The sequence below is a fragment of the Neltuma alba genome, unplaced genomic scaffold (genome assembly GCF_004799145.2).
Source record: "Neltuma alba isolate B1F8T4 unplaced genomic scaffold, ASM479914v2 tig00012002_pilon, whole genome shotgun sequence".
NCBI classification, from domain to species: Eukaryota; Viridiplantae; Streptophyta; class Magnoliopsida; order Fabales; family Fabaceae; genus Neltuma; species Neltuma alba.
The window spans coordinates 68,106-89,528 of record NW_021636574.1 but is presented as its reverse complement, the minus strand read 5'-3'; the positions used below and the strand labels follow the sequence as shown (position 1 = coordinate 89,528).

Genomic DNA, 21,423 nt, shown 5'->3' with positions numbered 1-21,423 from the left:
TTTCTGTAACAGATTCTAGAAGTAATTACAGCTGTCATTTATGAGTTAATTGCAACTTAATCACCACTTGTATATTGATCAATGAGCCTATACATACAGAGCAAGGCCTCAATGTGTGTCAAGTCACTGAGCCTACATTCAGGTCATAATATCTTCTAACTATCCATTAATTCTTTTCTTTTTCTCTTCCACTTGCTTCATCCTATCAAAATATACTGTTTTGCAAGCATTTTCCCAAAATTTTCACTATTTTCTTCTCACGGGACAAATTTTGTAAATTTGTTAATGTCTTCTTTCTTTTAGTGTTGATAATCTCGTCCCTAGCTACCTTACTTGCTGAAGGCTGAAGCTAGAAACTGCTATCACAACCATTGTTTCAATGCTCCAAAAAGCTTTATTGATCGTATTGGGAGTATCAATTTCCAAAGCCATCAGACTCATCTCTCCTTCTCGTAATGGTAACCAACCAGTTGCTATTGATGCTAGGTAGCTAGCTTCTTCTAAATAACCTCACACTCTTTATTTTCTTGTTTGATTTGCTCTTACATATAATTTCTTCACGGTTTATTTCCGTCTGTAGTTCTGAAGACGATGTTATTTTGACTCAAACGGATTCTCCTCCTGCTACCAAGTATAATGTGTTCCTTAGTTTTCGAGGAGAAGACACTCGCCATAATTTTGCAAGTTATCTTTACAAAGGACTTCGAGATGCAGGCATTCACACTTTTATGGATCATGAACTCCGCAAAGGAGAATCGATCTCACCAGTTCTTCTAAAAACAATAGAGGAATCAGAAATATCTGTGATTATTTTCTCTGAGAATTATGCTTCTTCAACTTGGTGTCTCGATGAGCTTGTTCACATATTAGAATGCAAGCGTAAATTTGGAAGGGTTGTGATACCTATTTTCTATAACATAGATCCTTCAAGCATACGCAAACAAAATGGGAATTTTGGAAAAGGATTTGATGTATTGAAGCAAAGATTTAAAGACAACCCAGAAGAATTGCAAAAGTGGAGAAATGCTTTAATCCAATCAACAAATCTCTCTGGATGGGATTCCCATAGTACCAGGTAGCTTCAAAAATGTTCCTTTTGTTGTTGGTTTTGGGGATTTATTCAATTAATTTTTAGAATTCTAGCAAATTATTGTTGTTTTTATTTGTTGGTTTTGAGGATTTATGCGTTTTCTTTTGATTGGCATTTATGCTAGACCTGAATTCAAACTTATTGAAGAGATTGTCAAGGATATTTTGAGGAAGTTGAACTATGTGTCATCATCTCATCTTGAAGGACTTGTTGGCATTGCTCGACATATTAAAAACATTCAGAGGCTCCTCATTGAGGCCCGCATTGTGGGAATATGGGGTATGGGTGGTGCTGGTAAGACCACACTTGCTAAAGCTATACTTCAAGAGTTGAAAGCTCAATTTGAGGCTTTCTCCTTTATTGAAAATGTCAAAGAGCACTTAGCAAGAATTAGTTTGGATGAGTTACAGAAAAATTGCCTCAGAGAATTATTAAAAGATGAGGACATTAGCATCTATGACATAAAATCCCCTTTTATGAAAAATAGGCTTCAAAACAAAAAAATTCTTCTTATACTTGATGATGTTGACAATTCAATAGTGGCGGCAGATTTAACCAAGGTACTTGATTGGTTTGGAGAAGGAAGTAGAATTATTATCACATCAAGGGACATGCAAGTGCTGAAGAATGCTTCTGCGGCATTTTCAACATATCATGTTCCAGATTTGGATTTTGAAGATGCCTTTCATCTCTTCAATTTGAAAGCATTCAAGCGAAATGAGTCATCTAAAGGTTACATGGAGTTATCAAAATCAGTAGTGAAATATTGTCACGGAAACCCGTTAGCCCTAGTAGTGTTGGGTTGCTTCCTCTACAACCGACAAAAAGAAGAGTGGGAAAGTGCATTGGAAAAACTAAATCAAGGTCCACCAAAGGACATTGTTGATGTTTTGAAGTTGAGTTTCGATGGACTTGATGACAAACAACAGAACGTGTTTCTTGACCTAGCATTCTTAATTAAGCAAGGAGTTCGTATTTCTTTGAACCTAATGAGACAATTATATTGCTCTTCTATGTATATTGAGATAAATGTTCTTAGAGAAAAGTCGCTCATTTCATTTAATAATCATAATGATTTCATTGAGATGCATGATCTTGTGAGGGAAATGGGCCTTGAAATTTCAAGCCAACAGTTATTCTCTGGTCGTAAAACCCCTGTTCGACTATGGAGGCACGAGGACACTTACCACTTTTTCCACAATGACCAGGTAATACTTTACTTTTTAGTTATATTCTTTATTCTCTTAATAGTTAATATTTCTTTTCCTTGTGATGTATTTTCTTAAAGTTATTTGTTTTCATTAAATTCTTCGATAAGTTTCAATATCTGCCCAAATAGACCTTTTTTTTTTTTAAAAAAAAACCCTCCTTTCTTTGACTAAAATTGGTTGGAGCAAAGCAAATTCTTTTTATTAGTTGTTATTTTTTAAGCTTAAAATTTTAGTTTTATATTTAAAAATTTTTAAAAAACTTTTAAAAATATATTGGGTCTTATATTAAATATATTAACTATGCTAGGTGTTATATTGAATTTGGCCATAAAAATATATTATTGAATTTGGTCCTAGATATATTAGGTGTAATTTGAAGCTTAAACTTTTAAACTTTCTATTAGTTCTGAGATAGAATATGATTAGGATGATGTAAGACGTATGTTTTAAATTTAGAGCATGAACGATCTTCAATAAATTATAAAATTATTCACGGAGATTGACATATTTTATATTAATTGATAGCAGTAGCAAACCAAAAATTGATGTAGTATGAAAGTGATTGCGTATGCTCGTACACTGCACATGCATACTCACGCATTTTCTTGATAAAAATTCAGTAATATTGCAAAAAGGTACAAATTATGAAATTCAAACATAAAATTCATAGGCGGTTTTATATACAATAGTTTTAAGAATTTAAGCATGTTCGCATGATTGTCCTCGCGAGCCTGCGTGCATTTGTTTTGTCCAATTTATTTATTGTAAGATAAAATGAGTTGCTTGAATAAAGTGCACAAAGGCACATACATTGAGAAATTCCTAAAAGAAATATATTTAATTGTTCTATTTATTATTTGATCACTTTTTACATATTACCGATTTTTTCCCCATAATTTCATCGATAGGCGGCTAAGGCAATTCAATGTTCATCATTAGACAAGAATAAGATAAACAAGATTGCAATAACAATTAGTAATATTCAGAAGAATTATAATTTAAAATTAGCTAGGACATTTGTGATGCGTTATCTTAGAAGATAAAATTAGTGTACAAAGAATTTTCATTAAGTGATATATGCATACGCATGTGTGAGCATAATTTACCATTATTTGAAGTACAACAGGAAAATAAATAATAATAATTTTTTGCTTTTATAGTTATATTCTAAATATCTGCACATGTATATAGGTATACGCATCAATGTGTCTGTGTATTTATGATTGTTGAGAAATTCATATATTACGAGAAAAACATGAATTGTAAGGAATTTTGAATAAAATGGATGTAGCACTGTTAATTTGGATAAAGTTGATATATTTAATTGTTTTATGGTATTTATGGTCTTTTTTTTTATAGGTAATAATGATTGTGTTTCCCTCTATTTGATATTATTACCAGGCAATTGAGGCAATTCGATGCATGTCGTTGGATGCAAGCAAGATAGAAAGCATCACATTGATGGCTAGTCATTTTCGAAGGATGCATTATTTAATGTCCCTTCAAGTTTACAAGTCAGATCGGGAAAAGCCTTCAAAGTTGAATATTTGTGAACCGTTGGATTATCTTTCTAAAGAATTAAGGTTTCTTAGTTGGGAAGAATATCCATTGCCATCTGTGCCATTACAATTTTGTGCTAAGAATCTCATTGAACTTAATTTGCCTGACAGTAATATCCAACAACTTTGGAATCAGGTACGTATAGTTTCTCATATGTCATAATTTTTTGTTGTTGTGATTCTAAGAAACATTGCCTAAAGTAATTCACAATGCAAATGTTTGCTTTATTACTATCTTTAAATTGATGGTAGTAGTAATTGTACTATCTATGGGGAGTCCAACTGTTCTTGTAGTGGGCATGAGAAAAATTGTTGAGTAAATTGTATGTGCATGTAGTTAGTAATTTATTTAACACTACTGCTTGTTTTCTTTTGCAGCAATTTCCAAATCTAAAGAAAATAAATCTATGGTATTCAAAAAATCTCAAGGCACTCCCAGATTTGTCTCAAGCCCCTATGATTGAATGTATGATTCTTCATGGTTGCATGAATTTGGGTCAAATCTACTCTTCGACTATCCCGAAACAGCGTGTCGATTTATTTATAGGAGATTGTGGGCCGATGCAGATAAATGTTGGGGGCAGTATAAAAGGGAGAAGTTCATCAGGGTTAATGATTATGCGTAGTTATTTGGATCTTGTCGATTTGACATTCAATAAAGTGACAATGAAGGTGATGGTGTGCGGCAATATGATGTGTGGCGTTGGATTTAAGCATGTGACAATGCCATTGAAAGAGACGACAGAATTCATGAGAATGGGAATACAAAGTTTGGTGACTTTACTTCCATTTGTGAGGACAGTTGAATGGTTAGAGGGTTTGATTGAGTTTGGGCATGATTTCAACCAACATCATACTTGTGATGTTCATCATTATTACAACGAAAATGTTCCCTCTGGTATTATTGTGAGGGTGAGGGGTAATAGAGGTGAAAGGGGTGTGAAAGATGATGAAGAAGAGGATGAGGATGATAGAGAAATGATTAGTAAAGGTGATCAAGTAGTAGAGATGACATTATTATTAATGGAAGATGAGGATGATAGTAAGATGGACGATACATTGCTAACAACACTACTTATTCCCAACACCATCCCTCGCTGGTCACTATTGATTCGACTGACATTAAAAGAGGGTGATAGTATTGGGAATAATAATGCAGGTTGCAGCAGCATCCCTCAAGTTTCAATATTCCTCAAATCACTTAATGAAGATTGCAGGGCAAGGATTCAGCCTCTTTTAGGAGTACAACTCTCTTCCCCAATATCTCCTTTACCTCATCATTCTTTCAAAGTCTTTTATAACTACTTGGAGAGGATGCTACAACGTCCTCGTTTTTTTTTTTTCAACAGTGAATACTATGGTCATGACTTAGTTGTTCACTTTATGAAGTACTGCTGTTGATATTAATTATCATTTAAAGTTTTCAGGTCATAAAATTATCAGTCTCATTTATTTTTTTATTACATATTAATATTATGTTTTTATGAAATATTAATTTTTCTGTTTTTTTAATATGTAATTCATGTACGAAGGGCATCCTCACAACTTTATAGCATAAAAATTGTTAATCTTATTTTGGCTTCACAATAACTGCACCTGTTGTGTGTGTTACTCTCCATGTGATGTGAGTATAATAACTAGCATGACAAACTATTTCCTTACTAAGCAATTTTATTATAAGAAAGTAGAATGATTACTTATGAATAAGCTCAACTTGTAAATGTTAAAATGTTATAATATTTAAATTGTAAACTACATTAAAATAAAAGATATTTGTTTGATCGGCCACCTTCAATCATTCCAAGTTGATAACGTGGTTAATTGGCACTGTGGTCATTTTCACTTTTTTTCAACAAAAAAAAAATCTATTTCTACTTGGTTTTCTCACTTGAGATCTAGTAGTAATTTTCCCTTCATATTATGTGACATCAATGATATATATATTTTTTGAAGTGTGATTCATTGAGCGCTTCCTCACAACCTTAGAAAACACTAGAAATTATTAATCTTAATGTTTCTTTTCAATAATTGTTCTATCGTTTGTTACTTTCTGCGTGTGTACATTGTATAACTTATTTAAAAATAAGTGGAGAAATAATTTTCTATTGCAAAGCAATTTCCTTGGGATTATTCATTATTTACCATGCATAGAGTATCCCATAACTTGTACTTCAAAAACATGTATAGCCTGCTTGCATAACATATATTTTACCAAATTAAACTATAACAGGAAGTATTACCATAACTCATATTTTATTACAATAAGTTGTTCACTTCATGAAACGGCATCATTTTTTTACAGCAAAAACCATGTCTTTATTCATTAATAACTCTGTTTGGTTGAATGTTAATGGAAGAATGAAAAATTTAATAAGCTCGATTTTTTATGAAAATGAAGTAGGGTTGAAAGATTTTAATTAATTTTTCTTACCTCTTACTCTTCTAACTTCTCTCCATTAATGGAGGCACAATGATACCTGTAACGTCCCGAATTTTATGACCTAAGATGAACAAAAAAGAGAAATTCATTAAAATTATTTAATGACTAAATAAAATTAGAAAAAATTATAGAATATTGATTTTCAGGGTTTAGAGATATTTTTAAAAATTTATTTCTCCAAAAATGGCTTAAATAATTTTATTAGATAATTTTAAGAGAAAATGGCTTATTTTTGCAGAAAATTATGAAAAAAATACTTAGATATTTATATTTAATCTGAAAATTTTAGGATAACCAGTTGTGATGGTGAAGAAGATAACTGAGGTATAAAATCCTTAAACTGGGGTAAGGATTAATTTCTGGAATTAAATGCTATTTTCTAGAAAAATTCAAAAAAAAAAGTTCGGAGTTGATTTTTGACCTGGAATTTTTATAAAATTTAGTTTAGTGGTCGAGGAAGATAGTGAATGAGGAAAACCCGTATAGAACATCAAGGATTAATTTTGGAATTAGTTTGATTATTTCAGAAAAATAGTAGAAGGAAGAAATCGCAAGAAAGCATTGAATGTAAGGGCAAAAGGGACATTTCGTTTTTCACTTCCACATCACACGTGTACTGCCTCACCGTTTAACATAAGATAACACTTCCTCCTCATTTTTCACTCGGCCACTCGAAGGAAAAGTGAGAGAGACGAGAGCGAGACCACACGAAATGAGAGCGACGGAGGAGGAGCGGAGTTGGTGGTCGGAGGTATTTCTACTGTATGCAAACCGATCAAACTATCCAGGTGAGCTCCCTAATCCTTCTCGCACCTTTATTTTCATTGAACAGGGGCTGTTTGAGGTGTTGATGAAGATAGAAGTTTGGTTTTAGTGAGAGAAACTCCCGATTAAAGCTGAAAATTGATGACGATGAAAGAGTAGTTCTTGTTGATGATAATGGAGTATGATTTTTAGCTTGCATGTAGATTCCATGCCCCGTTTATGTGGACCGAAACAGAGGTTAAAGGGAGGAGAAGGACGTTTCATATATATATATATATATGCATGTGCCGCGGGATCCTGAAGGTGCTTGTGTGTGCTGTGTTTCTAAGCTTTGGGTGTGTGTGAGAAGTATAAGCGTGAAGTGGGTTGCTAGTGTGACTGGTTGCATGTGTTGTTTTCCTCTGTTTATTGCTGTCCGAGCAGGGGAGTGAGTCGCTGGTTTAATATGAAAACGGGTTGTGTTCATGGAGTGTCTTGAATGGGTTGCATGTGGGATTTCTTACTCTGTTTATGATTACCAAAAGCAAGGACCACAGTTGCTGCTGTAGTGCTGTCGGATTTATGGGTAAGGGAAAGATTGACAATATATACACACACATATGTATGTATGCTGGATTTTGTGGTTTTAGTCGAGAGCTTTGGTGTTGACTGCTCTTTGGTTGTTGTTTTGTGTTTGGCCGAAAGGAACTTTATATTTGTGCGTGTGAAGTTGAAGTAATCAAATAGAATAAATCTGGTGTGTGTGTGCGTGTGCGCGCACATATCCCTATGCTTGCTATTCGAATTGAGATTTGTTGATGTTGGGGGTGTGAGTCTCGAATCTGGAATTTTAAAGATGGAACATATATAGTTACTGAAAATTGAGTACGTTAGGAATGAATTAATTCCATGAAAAGTATTTCCCCATGAGCTTAAGACATGGAAAACGAAGGGAATGTAGGATTAAGGTGCTGTAATGGTGATTTCCAAGGTTGGAAGTGATTTTCAGATTTAAGTGATGAAAGGATTAATTAAGAAGTGGAGGTTGGGGAAGTGTATGAGTGGTAGGGAATTGACCGGGACGTTTGGGTGTGTTTTATGGTTAAAAGGTTGAATAGGGAATGTAAGTTTTTAAGGAGGATAAGGAGAAAAATTTAAGTGTAATGAGGTGAATAAGTATGGTCAAAGATTAGTCCTGGGTATGTGTTGAAAATCAAGAAAATTTCCAGATTTGAAGTAAAAACATTTAAAAATTGATTTCAACATTTGTATGGGTATAAAATAATTTTAGGATTTTGGAGAAGGACCCTGATGTAAATACTTGAGGTAGTTAAGTATGATTAAATATTTTAAAAGGTTTTAAAGGGAAGCAAGGAATAGACTAATAGTTATAGAATGAAAACAATGGTAGATTTTGGGGATTTAATGACTGGAATTAGAATTAAACTTGGTGGCTGTTTTGGGGATCAAAGAAATTAACCTAGGAATTGATTTGAAATTTTATTGTTGAGGTTTGTTTGAGGTTTCCAAATGGTGGATGGAAATTGTAAATGGATTGATTGATAGTTCATTATGTTTGGAAATTATTTAAAGGTATGTATTTGGAAAATTCTTAATGGAACAGTTAATGGCTAGGGTATGGGATAAAATTGGTAAATGATAGAAGTTGTTAGAAAGACTGTTGGAGGAATACTAAACCAAAGTTTAAAAAGGTCAATAGATAATTAGAAATTAAAATTGCTTGGCTTGGATTTAAATGATAAGTATTATGTTAATTGTTAATGAAAGTTAAAAAAGCTTATAGAATTATTTTGGGAAAATGAAGTTAAATGAGGATTAAAATAATATATATAAATATGTGTGTGTGTGTATATCTTTACTTTTTCCATGATACCAACTACTTAATAGTGGAACTGAAATTGGAATTGGGGACACGATGTTACCCTTAAATGTAATAATTAGAGATAATATATTTAACCAAGATGACCAGTTATTAAGTTACCTGTATGGGTTGAGATAAAGAAGGAAACCTCCATAGTGAATATATTGAATAAGGAAATTGTTTAGGATGACCAACTATTATATAAGGGTAGAATTTAAAGAAACTTGAAATTTAGAGAAGGTTAGTTAATTTATAAATTATATTGGATCAAGTATTAATCTACCCTTACCTATATAATAGGTTTTGATTTCTGTAAAAACCCACTGAGGAAGCTAAAAGAAAGGAACAAAGTAGGGTTTAATTTTGAAGTGGAAGGTTCAAGTAGTAGTTTTTTTATACCTTACACTTGCATATGATTGCTGCATGTTTGTTTATGCCATGTGCTATTTCAAATCATGAGAACATGTAATCCTTAATTCCTTGGATGAGTAATTAGCCATGATCACATGCAGTTGAAAGATATGGGGCCTTATGAGCCATTATTGGCGTGGCCTTATGTGCCATTGTATGTCCGGGTTTATGTGCCATTGATTGCACATTCAGTTCATTTATCTGACTATTTGTCATTACACTTAAATGCTTTATATGCATAGTTTGCAAGGTTATGTTTTGTTTGGCTTACTTGGCATGCTTCATGTGATTTGCATATGTGTTTGATGGAAATTACTACTACAGGGATTCTCCAAAATCTCACCCTCCCTTCCATGATGTACAACAAAAGCAAGCAGCTCCAAGGATAAGGAGGTTGTAAGAGCTGAAGGTGGGCATGTATGAAGAGCAGGAATGCCTGCTACTTTTGTACTTATAAAATAATTATTTCGATAGATAATTAACTAACTTATTAAATATTTAAGGGCAAGTAATTTCTACTTGCTTATGTATATACTATTTTATATCTCCCATAAGGAGGTATGCACTACCTGCACTCAGGTAAGGGCCATTGACCGAGATGGCCAGTATATCTACCTATATATGCAGTAGTATAAGGAGCAGGGTTCAAGTGTGAATCACTCGTCGGTTTTCTGTTAGTATCTGGGAAAAAAATTCTCAGTTTTTCCCAGGTCAAAAACCTGGTATTTAGTGATACACAGTCCTTAAAAAGACTTTATAAGAGTATTAGAAAGTTAGGTGTTGCAATACCTATCATTTTTCGACAATGACAAGGTAATAGTTTTTTTTTATAAAAAAATTACTATATTTTATGCTCTTGATAATTGTTTATTCATTAAAATTTTCAGTTAGTCTCAATATTTAACTTGAAGTTCCTCAATTTTATTTGTTTGCATGTTGAAAATTTTTTAGTTACTCAACCATTAAAAAAAAAATCCTTCTTTAAATATGACTAAAATTGTTTGGGGCATGCATTTATGGATGTGATTTATTAATCAACTTTGAAATAGTTATTAAGTTTTGAAAATGTGGTACAAGTAGCAGTAGGACTAGCAGTTAATTGACAAAAGTTCCTGTTTACATTGATTTTATTTACAGGGCTGCTCAAGCTTTCCAAGTTTGTGACACAGGTAATAACACCAATCTTTTCACTAAATTACTGAATTTTTCCTAGTTACATAAAGATTTAATTAAAAAAGTATAACATGTATGTAGTCCTTTAAATCTGCATCAAATTTTAGTTTAATCTTAAATTTAAGATATTAAAATTCAGAAACTAAAAGCACACTTTAAAAACTTATGAAATTAAAATGAAATTTGATGTAAACTTAAAGTACCAAGCATGTAAAAAAAAAGGGGAAAAATAATCACTTGCTATTAATGTATGGATCTTAAATAAGATTTATTTAAGTTACTGCATCATCCCACATAATGGAATTGCTATTCAGTATGAACATAATGGATAACTATGCCTTAGTTGGACAGATTGCTCATGAAAATATATGTTGTCCACGAAAGATAAATGCATTAAGAACAGAGAAGATTTTTTTTTTGTGGACTCAAGAACAGAGAAGATTTGAAACTGAAATTTGCTGTAAACTACCAATCCTCATCACTACATAAAATTATTGTCTTTTGAAGAGAAAAATAAAATTCCTCAATAAACAATATAATGTTGGGTAAATGAGTACAAATATATTATGACAATTTACTATGCAACGCTTGATGTCATTATCTGTTTTCCAAGAGCATGATTATGTTGTCCCAGCAGATGATCTCTGTGACTTTAATCCTAACAAATCTCCAGAAAGTTTAGGAACTATAGATGAAAGATTTATGGACTCAGGAGCCATGAAGTTTACAACTTTTTCATGAAAATTATACTTTCAATGCCACATTACACAGTATAAACACCAAATTAGTCAAAAATCTATTTTCAATTCTAGAGAATTTAGCAATATATGTGTATGTACATGTGACAAAAAGTAATGGAACGAAATAAGGAAATGCCATCTTCATCAACTAAACTTATCTCGTAACTCTTTGAGGCCTGACTATCGACAAGTTTCCTTTTCTTTGGTTGCGTCTTCTTCAAAGCATAAAGCGCTTTTTCTGTATGATTCAAAATAGCAAAAAAAAAAAAAAAAAAAGAACGTGACTTCCGCTTGCATGGCATGAGGTTAATACTGTGATTTCTAGGAAAGCAACTCGTGCTAATTCTAGGTCCATAAAATTTGATCAAAATTATTTAGATGGAAAAAATAATAAATCACTAATAATTCTACAATCTTTCTAGGAGACCTTTCACGCTAAATATCAAGTGTTATTTGCCCATAATTGCTAAGATACATTATAAGTTAAACAAAAGAGGATGTCCTGACCAGTCTAATATTTCAACAACATCATCAGAAGTAAAAATATGAATACAATATATAAAAAATGCCTGTTCGGCCAAAAACAAGACAATTATTGCTTATCGGATGATGTATGATCAATTGTCTGAAAAAACTCTTTTGGTAATTGCTGATAAAATTCAGAGTCATCTAGAAGTCCGGGATCGCCATCAATATGAGTTTCCTAAACAAATTCAAATTCATAACTGTCATGTTGGAAATAAATATTGCTCTACGTTGCTAAACACAAGCAAACAAAACAAGTAAAAAGGATATTAAAATAATAATCGACAACAAAATGCCAAGCATTAAGAGTATAAAGACTAAAAATCCATGATCGAAACACTTGAATGGCTTCCTTTAAAAATATCACATAGTACATACCAAAATGACTTGCTTTTGTCTGCACGATTCAACACGGAGAAAAACACAAAGGTTCTGTTTTAACTCAATTAGCAAAATCGTTAGTGAGTGTGGTTTGTTCTGTTTCTTGTCCATATCAAAGCTCATATATATGCGACAAAAGAAGAATTTTTTGCCAAAAAGATACATTTTCAAAGAACACCATTAAAGCACCAAACCGAACAGTCATCCCCAATGCACCGAGAGCTCTCAAAGAAGAGGCAAATAATGCTCCCTGTGTTTTGTGTAAATCCTTTTAACTTCTTTACACACACAAAAAAAAGAAAAAAGAAAAAAGAAAACTTACTACAATTCTATCTCTACTTCTTTCTTTTGAAGTGATTTTTGTGTGCGCAGTTTTTTTTTTCTTTTTGTTTTTTGGGGTGTTATATGGCAATAGTAGTTTGCAACAGAAGAATTATAACTCTATTAGTATGCTAAAACAGAGCAAAAATGAGAGAAACAATATAAGCATTCCACATGTTCTCATTCTAAGGTATGGAATACCAAATTACTACAATTATATAAAAGCTATTTTAGAAAAATTTACATATTGATCGCATATATTAAGAATATTTTTCGCAAATAATTATCTGAACTAATTTTTTTTAATCTCTTAAAATTAAAAGTAGATATGTGGTCCTTACATTTAACACGGGACAGAGAATAAGAAGGTTGGAGTATTACAATAAAAATTGGAAGGAGGTGGGATATTAGAGCCTCCAAAATATGTATTTGTATAATTGTCAAACAATGCGGTGCGCATAAAGAATGTAACGCTATGTCGGCCACGAGAGTAAAAGCTTGGAAATTTCTTTGTAGAAGAAATAATAAAGAAATTAAAGCACCAGAACCATTAAAACAACTTTAACACGCATCCTTTTTATTCCCTATAACTAGTTTTAAAATAAATAAAGTTGTTGTTGATAAAAAAAAGATGAAATAAATAAGAAAAGTTTAGAGGAAGCAACACCGCAATCCCCAGAAGTGACAAACGCGGCATGACTTGACTTGTCGACTCAGCCTTCCACCGTTAAATTTTACTTTGTCATATTAAATTAATTTAAATTTATTGTACTATGTAAATTTATTTTTTTTATAATGTTTTATTATTTATTAAAAATCATATCTATTTTGATAATTTTACAAATAAATTTACTTTTATTCAATCATAATTCAAACAATCTTTTACCCAATCTAATTTTTACAAACTAATTTTTTAAAACTCCATTCCAAACGCAATTCACCTTACTCAATTTAATCTTTACTCAATCTTATTTTTTTTAAAAGTCAGATTGAAAATAAGCTATTTTTTCTACTGCCAATCTAGACAAACCTATTATCTCAACAGTTTATAAGCTACTTCAAAAAAGCTCCCTCTCTCGGCTTAATTTCAATCATATGTTTTTATTCCTTTTGGCTCTCAAATACGGTATTCCACAAGCTGTCCCAAACAAGCACAAATTTTTGAGTCGGACTTCTCCTCAAAATAAGCTACTTATGACCCATTAGAAGCTCTGCCAAACAGACATTGGTTGTCCCGCAACTTCGTCCCGATTTCGTCCCACTTTGGAAATATTTAAGAAGAGAAAAGGAAAGGAGGGAAAAAGAAGGGGAGAGAAAAAAGTGACAAACGCGGGATGACCTGACTGGTTGACTAGGAAGGCTGAAGCAAGACATAAATATGGTAGGAATCGAGGCATTTGTTGATCTCTGTATTTGAACTATTTGTTTGAAGAGAAAGCAATTCTGATCTGCAAATTCTGAAAGCTGCCATTTTTGAGACCGAGCTTTGCTTATGAACTATTTCTTTGGCGTTTCCCTTCACATTCAGGTTCTTTCTTCTCTTTTAATTGCTCTGTCCCATGAATCCATCATCCTTCTATTCTTCTGCCTGCAAAAGATCTGTTATTCTATTTCTTTTCCTAGTGCTACTGATTCAATCTCCTCCTTAGCTCCCTTACTGTCATACATCTAATAAAACTTAAACATTTGAATTTCTTTTACACTTCAACTTCTGAAAAAACAAAGTCCTAAAACCTTCAAAGATATGGACGCACTTGATCTATTGATTAAGCTCTTCATTTATTTATTCATATTTTTCTTAATGAAGTAAACGACTGATTTATTTATTTTATTTGAAAAAGTGAAGTGCTTCTTTTGTTCACCTTAATCACTCCCCATTTCATTGTTATGCCTGAAAAAGGCAACCAGTAGGGCGTATTCTCTTTTCTCATGATCCATTTGCTTAATCCCACCAATCGCCAGTTTTACCAATATTTTCCTGCAATTTTTACATTTTTGTTTTTTTCCCCCCAGCAGAAAACAAAACAAAAAATATCAATACACATGAATTTATTCAGTCCAACTTCTTTTCAAAGAAAAAAAACCATTAACACACAGCCTGGCTAATACGCCATCAACGCGTGTACTTTTCCGCACTGTAGCTCTGCTTCTTTTAAAATAAATCAAGTTGTTGGTAAAAAAAAAAAAAGTTGTTGTGTGGACTTGACTGATAAGTTGACTTGGCCCCATGATGGAGTCTTTCTTTCGCACTATTATTCCATCCATAAATATATGCTCTTCATTTTAGCATCAATCGTTACTCTCCATCAAGTTGCTATATATTGATCGTTCTGTAACTTGTTCCCACTTGCTAAATAGTTTTGTTTGATCTTTTTATCATGTTAATCAAGAGCCAAACCATCAACACGCGAGCTTCCCGAAAACTGGAATCAGAGCCTTTGAAACACGGAGACAAATACATGTGACTGAGGCATGTGGTGATCTTTGAATCTGAACTGAACAGCTTGTTTCAACAGAAAGCAAAGTTAGCGAGTTCTGAAGCTTCCATTTTGTGAGAGCTATTTCTTTCGCTTCCCTCCACATCTGTCCAGGTTCATTTCTTCTCTTTTACTCGCTCTATCGCATAGATCCATTATCCTTCTACTGTTTTCCCTGCATCCCCCCCGGGCGAGGAATTTTCGCAAAAAAATTCTGTAAAAGATTTTCTCTTTTTTTTTCCTAGTGCTAGCTGTTGATTGATTCTCCTCCCCAACTATTTTACAGTTGTGGATCTAACGACCAAAGTCTTCAATTATTTTATTCAATTTTTTAAATGAAGTAAACTGTTGATTTATTTATTATATTATAAAATTAAAATCAAAGTGCCTGTTCTTTCTTTCATCATAATCACTCCCCATTTCCTTGTTATGCTTAAAAAAGGCATCGCTATAAACCAACAGGGCATATTCTCTTTTTTATATAATCCACTTGCTTGATCCCACCCATCTCCACTTTTACCAGTTCTTTCCCTAGTGACTACCTAGTGACTGTGTTAATCCTAGAAAACTTCATTATATTCAATTATTAATTATTCGTTAAATTTGTTTGAAGCACTTGGACGTCTACAAATTAAGTTCAAAACTGACATGTTTTAGACCTTGTGAGCTACTTAAGCTGACATCCACCAGGTTAATGCTGTCCATTAATTCTTTTCTTTTTCTCTTCCACTTGTTTCATCCTATTAACATATACTGTTTTGCAATCATTTCCCTAAAACTTTTGGTGTTTTCTTCTCACGGGCCAAATATTGCAAAAAAATTTGTTAATTTCTTCTTTCTTCTAGTGCTGATAATCTCGTCCGTAGCTATCTTCCTTTCTGAAGGCTAAAGCTAGAAACTGCTATCACAACCATTGCTTCAATGCTCCAAAAAGCTTTATTGATCCTATTGGGAGTATCAATTTCCAAAGCCATCAAATTCATCTCTCGTTCGCGTAATGGTAACCAACCTGTTGCTATTGCTGCTAGGTAGCTAGCTTCTTCTAAATAACCTCGCACTCTTTATTTTATTGTTTGATTTGCTCCTACACATAACGCAATATCTGTTCACTATTTGTTTCTTCCTGTAGCTCTGAAGACGATATTATTTTAACTCAAACGGTTTCTCCTCCTACTACCAAGTATGATGTGTTCCTTAGTTTTAGAGGAGAAGACGCTCGCCACAATTTTGCAAGTTATCTTTACAAAGGACTTCGAGATGCAAGCATCCATACTTTTATGGATCACAAACTTCGAAAAGGAGAATCAATCTCACCGATTCTTCTAAGAACAATAGAGGAATCAGAAATATCTGTGATTATTTTCTCTAAGAATTATGCTTCTTCAACTTGGTGTCTAGATGAGCTTGTTCACATATTAGAATGCAAGCGTAAATTTGGAAGGGTTGTGATACCTGTTTTCTATAACATAGATCCTTCAAGCATACGCAAACAAAATGGGAATTTTGGAAAAGGATTTGATGTATTGAAGCAAAGATTTAAAGACAACCCAAAAGAATTGCACAAGTGGAGAAATGCTTTAATCCAATCTACAAATCTCTCTGGATGGGATTCCCACAGTACCAGGTAGCTTCAAAAATGTTCCTTTTGTTGTTGGTATTGGGGATTTATTCAATTAATTTTTAGAATTCTAGCAAATTGTTGTTGTTTTTATTTGTTGGTTTTGGGGATTTATGCGTTTTCTTTCGATTGACATTTATGCTAGACCTGAATTCAAACTTATTGAAGAGATTGTCAAGGATATTTTGAGGAAGTTGAACTATGTGTCATCATCTCATCTTGAAGGACTCATTGGTATTGCTCGACATGTTAGAAACATTCAGAGGCTTCTAATTGAGGCCCGCATTGTGGGAATATGGGGTATGGGTGGTGCTGGTAAGACCACACTTGCTAAAGCTATACTTCAGGAGTTGAAAGCTCAATTTGATGCTTTCTCCTTTATTGAAAATGTCAAAGAGCAATTAAAAAGAACTAGTTTGGATGAGCTACAGAAGAATTGCCTCAGAGAATTATTAAAAGATGAGGATATTAGCATCTATGACATAAAAACCACTTTTATGAAAAATAGGCTTCAGAGAAAAAAATTTCTTCTTATACTTGATGATGTGGACAATTCAACAGTAGTGGCAGATTTAACCAAGGTACTTGATTGGTTTGGAGAAGGAAGTAGAATTATTATCACATCAAGGGACATGCAAGTGCTGAAGAATGCTTTTACGACATTTTCAGCATATCATGTTCTGGATTTGAATTTTGAAGATGCTTTTCATCTCTTCAATTTGAAAGCATTCAAGCGAGATGAGCCATCTAAGGGTTACATGGAGTTATCAAAATCAGTAGTGAAATATTGTCACGGAAACCCATTAGCCCTAGTAGTGCTGGGTTGCTTCCTTTATGGCAGACAAAAAGAAGAGTGGGAAAGTGCTTTGGAAAAACTAAGTCAAGCTCCACCCAAGGACATTGTTGATGTTCTGAAGTTGAGTTTCGATGGACTTGATGACAAACAGCAAAATGTGTTTCTTGACCTGGCATTCTTAATCAAGCAAGGAGTTCATATTTCTTTGAACCTATTGAGACAATTATATTGTTCTTCTATGTATATTGAGATAAGTGTTCTAAGAGAAAAGTCCCTCGTTTCATTTAATGATCATAATGATTTCATTGAGATGCATGATCTTCTGAGGGAAATGGGCCTTGAAATTTCAAGCCAACAATTATTCTCTGGTCGTAAAACACATGTTCGACTATGGAGGCATGAGGGCATTTATCACTTTTTCCACAATGACCAGGTAATACTTTACGTTTTAGTTATATTCTTGATTTTCTTAATAGTTAATATTTCTTTTCCTTGTGATGTATTTTCTTAAAGTTATTTGTTTATGCATTAAATTTTTCAATAAGTTTCAATATCTGCCCAAATAGACTTTTTTTTTTTTAAAAAAAAAACTTCTTTCTTTGACTCGAATTCGTTGGAGCAAAGCAAAGTCTTTTTATTAGGTCTGATTTTTTAAACTTAAAATTTTATTTTTATAATTAAAAATTAAAAAAAAACTTTTCAAAGTATATTGGGTCTTATCTTAAATATATTCACTACGCTATGTGTTCTATTGAATTTGGTCATAAAAATATATTATTGAATTTGGTCCTGAATATATTAGGTGTAATTTTAAGCTTAAACTTTTAAACTTTCTATTAGTTCTGAGATGGAATATGATTAGGATGATGTAAGACGTATTTTTAAATTCAGAGCGTGAACGATCCTTGATAAATTATAAAAATATCCACGAAAATTGACATTTTTTATATTAATTGATAGCAGTAGCAAAAATTGATGTTGTATGAAAGTGATTGCGTGTATACTTACACACCGCACATGCATGCTCACGCGTTTTCTTGATAAACATTGAGTAATATTGCAAAAAAGTACAAATTATGAAATTTAAACATAATTTTTGTTTAAAGAATTTTATATATACCGGGCGGTTTTATATGCACTAGTTTTAAGAATTTAAGCATGTTCGTATGGTTGTCCTTGCGAGCCTGCGTGCATTTGTTTGTTCCAATTTATTTATTGTAAGATAAAATGAGTTGTTTGAATAAAGTGCACAAAGGTATATTCATTTAGAAATTCCTAAAAGAAGTTATTAAAAAAAAAAGAAATTTCTAAAAGAAATATATTTAATTGTTCTATTTATTATTTGATCACCTGTTACATATTACCGAATTTTTCCCATAATTTCATCAGTAGGCGGCTGAGGCAATTCAATGCTCATCATTAGACGTGAAGAAGATAAACAGGATTGCAATAATAATTAGTAATATTCAGAAGAATTATAATTTAAAATTAGCTGGGTCTTTCGTGATGCGTTGTTTTAGAAGATAAAATTAGTGTACAAAAAATTTTCATCAAGTGATATATGCATACGTGTGTGAGCATAATTTACTGTTATTTGAAGTACAACGGGAAAATAAAAAAATAATTTTTTCCTTTTGTAGTTATATTATAAACATGTGCACATGCATGTAGGTATACGCATCAGTGTGTCTGCGTATTTATGATTGTTGAGAAATTCATATATTACGTGGAAAACATGAATTGTAAGGAATTTTGAATAAAATGGATATAGTGGTGTTAATTTGTATAAAAGTTGATATATTTAATTGTTCTATGGTATTTATGGTGATTTTTTTTGGCAATGATAATTGTGTTTCTCTCGATTTGATATTATTACTAGGCGATTGAGGCAATTCGATGCATGTCGTTGGATGCAAGCAAGATAGAAAGCATCACATTGACGGCTAGTAATTTTCGAAGGATGCATTATTTAATGTCCCTTCAAGTTTACAAGTCAGATTGGGGGAAGCCTTCAAAGTTGAATATTTGCGAACCGTTGGATTATCTTTCTAAAGAATTAAGGTTTCTTAGTTGGGCAGAATATCCACTACCATCTGTGCCATTACAATTTTGTGCTGAAAATCTCATTAAACTTCATTTGCCTGACAGTAATATCCAACAGCTTGGGGATCAGGTACGTATAGTTTCTCATATGTCATAATTTTTGTTGTTCTGATTCTAAGAAACATTGACTAAAGTAATTCACAATGCAAATGTTTGCTTTACTACTATCTTTAAATTGATGGTAGTAGTAATTGTACTATCTACGGGGAGTCCAATTGTTCTTGTAATGGGCATGAGAAAAATTGTTGAGTAAATTGTACGTGTGTGTAGTTATGTAATTTATTTAACACTACTGCTTTGTCTTTTTTTTTCCCCCAGCAATTTCCAAATCTAAGGAGAATAAATCTACAGTATTCAAAAAATCTCAGGGCACTCCCAGATTTGTCTCAAACCCCTAAGATTGAAAGTATGATTCTTCATGGTTGCGGGAAGTTAGGCCAAATCCATTCTTCGACTATCCCGAAACAGAATGTCTATTTATTTATAGAAGATTGTGGGCCGATGCAGATAAATGTCGGGGACAGTATGAAAGGGAGAAGTTCATCTAGTGATTATGCACAATTATTTGGATCTTGTCAATTTGACATTCAATAAAGTGACAATGAAGGTGATGGTATGCGGCAAGATGATGTGTGGCGTTGGATTTAAGCATGTAACAATGCCATTGAAAGAGACGGCAGAATTCATGAGAATGGGAATACAAAGTTTGACGACTTTACTTCCATTTGTGAGGAAAGTTGAATGGTTAGAGGGTCCAATTGAGTTTGGGCATGATTTCAACCAACATCATACCTATGATGTTTATCATTGTGACAACAAAGGTGTCGGCTTTGACATTTGTGTGGGGGCAAGGGGTGATAGAGGCGAAAGGGGTGTGAAAGATGATAAAGAAGAGGATGAGGATGATAGAGAAATGATTAGTGAGAATGAAAGAGAAATAAGTAGTAAAGGTGATCAAGTAGTAGAGATGACATTATTATTAATGGAAGATGAACAAGAAGAGGCCGATGAGGATGATAGTAGAATGGACGGTACATTATTAACAACACTACTTATTCCTAACACCATCCCTCGCTGGTCACTATTGATTCAACTGACATTAAAAGAGGGTGATAGTATTGGGAATAATAATGCAGGTTGTAGCAGCATCCCTCAAGTTCCAATATTCCTCAAATCACTTAATGAAGGTTGCAAAACGAGGATTCAGCCTCTCTTAGGAGTACAACTCTCTTCCCCACTATCCCCTTTACCTCATCATTATTTCGGAGTCGTTTATAACTACTTGGGGAGGACGCCAGAACATCCTTATGTTCTTGTTTTCGAAAGTGAATACTGGTCAAATAATTATGTCCGTGGTCATGACTTAGCTGTTAGCTTTACGAAGCACTAGTGATGATATTAATTATCATTTAAATTTTTCAGGTCATAAAATTATCAGTCTCATTTATTTTTTTATTACATATTAATATTATGTTTTTATGAGATATTAATTTTTCTGTTTTTTTAATATGTAATTCATGTGCGGAGGGCTTCCTCATAACTTAATAACATAAAAATTGTTAATCTTATTTTCGCTTCAGAATAACTGCACCTGTTATGTGTTACTATCCAAGTGATGTGAGTATAATAACTAGCATGACAAACAATTTCCTTACTAAGCTCAACTTGTAAATGTTAAAATGTTATAATATTTAAATTGTAAACTACATTAAAATAAAATATATTTGTTTGATTGGCCACGGGTCAATCATTTCAAGTTGATCAGTGTGGTTAATTGGCACTGTGGTCATTTACACTTTTTTTTTTTTTAAAAAATCTATTTATACTTGTTTTTCTCGTTTGAGATATAATGGTAATTTTTCCTTCACATTGTATGACATCAAAGATATATATATTGAAGTGTGATTTATTGAGCTCTTCCTCACAACTTTAGAAAATACTCTAGTAGTTAT

General features: G+C 32.7%; 4 protein-coding genes across 4 annotated transcripts in view; all 4 read left to right on the top strand.

The window, feature by feature from the left end:
• Positions 1-1,350: 1,350 nt before the first annotated feature.
• LOC114720859 (disease resistance-like protein DSC1) lies at positions 1,351-5,261 on the top strand. Its single transcript, XM_028906577.1, has 3 exons — positions 1,351-2,298; positions 3,703-3,996; positions 4,239-5,261. Exons 1-3 carry the CDS (start codon positions 1,372-1,374, stop codon positions 5,259-5,261), a joined length of 2,244 nt encoding a protein of 747 aa, XP_028762410.1. The 5' UTR covers positions 1,351-1,371.
• Positions 5,262-15,578: 10,317 nt separating this feature from the next.
• On the top strand, positions 15,579-16,497 carry LOC114720872 (toll/interleukin-1 receptor-like protein). Its single transcript, XM_028906594.1, has 3 exons — positions 15,579-15,982; positions 16,084-16,306; positions 16,425-16,497. The coding sequence occupies exons 1-3, from the start codon at positions 15,876-15,878 to the stop codon at positions 16,479-16,481; spliced, it is 387 nt and encodes a 128-aa protein (XP_028762427.1). The 5' UTR covers positions 15,579-15,875; the 3' UTR covers positions 16,482-16,497.
• Positions 16,498-16,527: 30 nt separating this feature from the next.
• LOC114720858 (disease resistance protein RML1B-like) lies at positions 16,528-20,019 on the top strand. The gene is made up of 6 exons (XM_028906576.1): positions 16,528-16,578; positions 16,718-16,887; positions 17,134-17,801; positions 19,248-19,541; positions 19,790-19,984; positions 20,011-20,019. Exons 2-6 carry the CDS (start codon positions 16,875-16,877, stop codon positions 20,017-20,019), a joined length of 1,179 nt encoding a protein of 392 aa, XP_028762409.1. The 5' UTR covers positions 16,528-16,578; positions 16,718-16,874.
• Positions 20,020-20,024: 5 nt separating this feature from the next.
• Positions 20,025-21,423, top strand: part of LOC114720871 (uncharacterized) — a 42,527-nt gene continuing 41,128 nt past the window's right edge. The window contains exon 1 of the mRNA XM_028906593.1: positions 20,025-20,893. Within this exon, the coding sequence (XP_028762426.1) occupies positions 20,025-20,861 (837 nt within the window). The 3' untranslated portion in view covers positions 20,862-20,893. The remainder of the gene's footprint in view (positions 20,894-21,423) is intronic.